A 3,579-nucleotide genomic window follows, 5' to 3' on the forward strand; every position below is an offset into this window, starting at 1 on the left:
ACCACTTAAATTTATGAAACTATATGGATGGCACAACAGTGGGAACATGAATGAATTGATAATATGTTTGTGAGGATGGCTCGCACATCAAAACCAGTCAAACAGTTGAGTGAACAAAAGTTTGAGAGTATTGGGTGTGTGTATGAAAAGCTCCACAGTGTTCTTTCACTGCATACAAATGAGCAATAAATCCATACACACACACAAAAAAAAAAAGAAGTGGAATTGAGGTTGTATCAGGAATTTCTTGCTTTCCTCTATCCGGCATGCATTCAAGATTCCAGGTGTAGTTGGTGTGGCAAGTGTAATTCCCTACACACACATTCCTTTTTCAAGTTGTCCTCATTTTTAAGTAAGTGTTGCAAAATAGGCAGCTAGTGATTTAACTGCACGGTTCTGTAACATATATGACTTCAGAATCTTGGTAGTAGATAGCTTTGCACTGAAGTCACATCATCCATTTCGCACCACCATGAAAGAGAGAGAGTGGGAAGCTGCTTTTGTGCGAATTTTGAGTGAAGGGTTAACCCTCTATAATCTTCTAGAGGGAGAATAGCGACATCTGGGACACAAAAAAGAGTCCCGGTGAGAGGGGAGTTTCTCCTTCCCCTCTTCTTAGGTGGGGGCTAGCTGATTATCACCCGGGCTAAACATGCTGAGTCACTGAGCTGTGGACACAGCACAGCAACAGCGCGTGCTCAAAAGGCGTTCCACAGCCCAGCAGACAGAGATGGCAGCGCGCAGAAACAGCTGGTTCCATCTAGAGCCACAGTGCAGTGGAGTAGCCAGGAATTATGAAGACGCTCGGGGGCAGGTCGCCTGAGAAGTTATTAGCAATCTGGTGTTACTACGTACGGTGCTAGATAACTGACACGAAAACACGAAACATGCAGAAACACAGTTCGTGTGGTCTGCACTCGGGGTGTGTAATCTGGAGAAAACCAACAGTACCAGAATGAGACGACCAACAAATATCCTGCATGTCAATGATAGAGCAATGTCTATAAACAAAAAGAAAAGCAGAGCTTACGTAAAATCCCATACTCCGCCCGTAGAAGCTCGTGGGGTCGAATCTGTCGCATTCGTTGAATAGCTCGTTGAATTCCATGCTGACGAAGAGACTGCCGTGGTCGGTGTTCTCCATCATTCGTTCGAGCAGCGCCATGCCGATTTTGAGGCCGTGCAAGATGCCGACGTGGTCCTCCAATTCTTTCAGGCAGCTCTCGCTTCGGAAGAAAATCGAGTCGCGCTTCATGCATATCGTCCTGCACAGCTTGGTCGCGAGAAGAATGAACCTGTCCACGACGGTGATGAAGCTCCGAAAACCGTTGGCCGGCGTCTCGCTGTCAAAGTCGTACAGATGTGCCGAGCTCGTGATACTGGTCGCCGAGGTCTCGATCCACTGGAGCAGTTGTTGCATAGACATTAACTGTGCCAGGATTTTGTTGCCCGCTTCCGTGTTCACGTACTTGAAGTAGTCGACGTTGCTCTGGATCATCGAAGACAGGACCTCGTACAGGTACGAGCCTGGCCTCCCGATCCGTGACATGTTTACTAGGCTGCACCCCGGGGAAACGCGCTCACAGACTGAATCCGTGAAGGTCTCCGGACCGTGATTGCAGCACAACATTTGCTCGACATGACCGACACACCGAGCCAGCACGCAAATCACGTTTTCTTGCAGTGAGGAGAAGGGAAAGGAGCTAGCGGCACTAGCGGGTCGAGAGGCGAATCAAACAAGAAATAAGAAGAAAAAGCGTCGTCAGCGCTCTAGCGGCGGCTCGCTGCTCGTACAACACAAATAAAATTGAAAGGGTTGAAAGTTAGTGGGCGTTGGTGGGCGCCTCCGGCGGTTAGCTCTCGCTAACTTCTCGCAGCTATTTTTACTACGGATCGATTCGGGATAAAGTGAAATTATAAAAGCATTTTAAAACAGAAACCGAAACTGTTCGTGGTGCGCTCGTCAGATTTAAATATCGCGACTTTTTTTCTGGGGTAGAGGGAATTTTTACCGAACGGACAGACACGTTAAAATAAATTTTAGGACGCACACATAGCAAACACTCGCCCATTCGCATTCAAAAATTCCCTCAAACAGCTTTGTCTTTTCCGCAAATTCTTGCCTTGACGCCCCAGATTTGAAACAACGAAATCAAAAGAAAGAACAAGGAGCGTAGCAAGTTATTTAATGAGAAAGGCAGCGAGAACTACAGGGTGTCACAAAAGAAAATTTACACGGTCTTTTTTACCGCAAAAATAAACTATGCATCGCCGAACGCTCATTCTCCGCCCAAAGGTAGAGCTAGCGGTCACAGCCAGATGGCAAAGTTTCAGCCCGATCCGATAACTTAATCAAAAGTTATAAGTGATTTTCTGAAAAGTTCAATGGGAAAATGGAGCCCATTTTTGCCTGTTTTCGGTTTCTGGTGCCATAGAGCCCCATGTGTTTGAAAACTCCGTCGGCCGCCATTTTCCCATTGAAATTTTCAGAAAACCACTTATAACTTTTGATTAAGTTATCGGATCGGGCTGAAACTTTGGCATCTGGTTGTGACCTCTAGCTCTACCTTTGGGCGGAGAATGGGCGTTCGGCGATGCATAGTTTATTTTTGCGGTAAAAAAGACCGTGTAAATTTTCTTTTGTGACACCCTGTATATGGTTGCTTTAGAACGAGACTTAGTTACAGAAATACGGATTGTGAGCGGCGGTATGAAGAACGAGATCTTGGCGAACCCGATACTCGCTCGAACGTCCGCGGTTCCAATGCGAATCAGATCACAGACAGTCCGTCTTCAACACCTGCAATCGTCGCGTGGGACTAGAAAAAAAGAAGGGACCAACGCTGATCGAGCGACAAATCCGACAGATTCGATCGCGACAGGGCAACGATATAAGGCCCAAAATTACCCACCTGTAGAAAGTTCTTTCCGGAATGTTTATGCCCTCTGCACAAGCAACCGAAAAAGAAACAACAGAGAAATGTATAAACTATTTTTTTATGACAACATATTGGTTTGTTCGAACCGTCCAAGCTCATTTGTAGTTCCACATACATGTAAATGTATTGAAATATAACCGTATGCATATGCTCAAAACGAAAAAAAGCAGAGAGTAGAGATCATATCCCTTTCATCAGACACCATGGCATGTAAAAAAAGGTCCACATAACGGGCATTTAATTCCGCAGGTAATCAAGACTGGTTGATCTTCTATTCTGGGTTAAAGGAACCATGAAATGATGTTTGGACTTGAAGAAAGCTTTTGACATGCACTTTAACATGAATCAAGCATTAGTTTTGTTTCAAACCTGTTTCAACGAAAAATTGAAGAAAATTACGCCAAACTTTCTGTCCCTACTCACACCTAGAAAGGAAGGTCCCTCTAAGGTTCAAAGCAAGTAGCACAATAAATATAAAACATGATTCCTTGAAGGTCTGGACATGCAGACCTTCAGCAGTGTGCACTGTAATGTAAGAAGAAATGAGGATTAATTTACTCATGTCGGGGAGTGGGTTAGAGGTAGGGAGTAAGGCAGGATTAAATGAGCCGAGGATGCACAAAGAAAACAAACCTACTAA

At 45.1% G+C, this 3,579-nt stretch overlaps 1 protein-coding gene across 1 annotated transcript in view; it reads right to left on the reverse strand.

Moving 5' to 3' along the window:
- Positions 1-1,809, reverse strand: part of LOC8051893 (hormone-sensitive lipase) — a 49,273-nt gene extending 47,464 nt beyond the window's left edge. The window contains exon 1 of the mRNA XM_029987988.4: positions 1,031-1,809. Within this exon, the coding sequence (XP_029843848.3) occupies positions 1,031-1,630 (600 nt within the window). The 5' untranslated portion in view covers positions 1,631-1,809. The remainder of the gene's footprint in view (positions 1-1,030) is intronic.
- Between the last annotated feature and the right edge of the window lie 1,770 nt (positions 1,810-3,579).

Source organism: Ixodes scapularis, unplaced genomic scaffold, assembly GCF_016920785.2.
Source record: "Ixodes scapularis isolate PalLabHiFi unplaced genomic scaffold, ASM1692078v2 PGA_scaffold0__279_contigs__length_252992795, whole genome shotgun sequence".
Classification (NCBI taxonomy): domain Eukaryota; kingdom Metazoa; phylum Arthropoda; class Arachnida; order Ixodida; family Ixodidae; genus Ixodes; species Ixodes scapularis.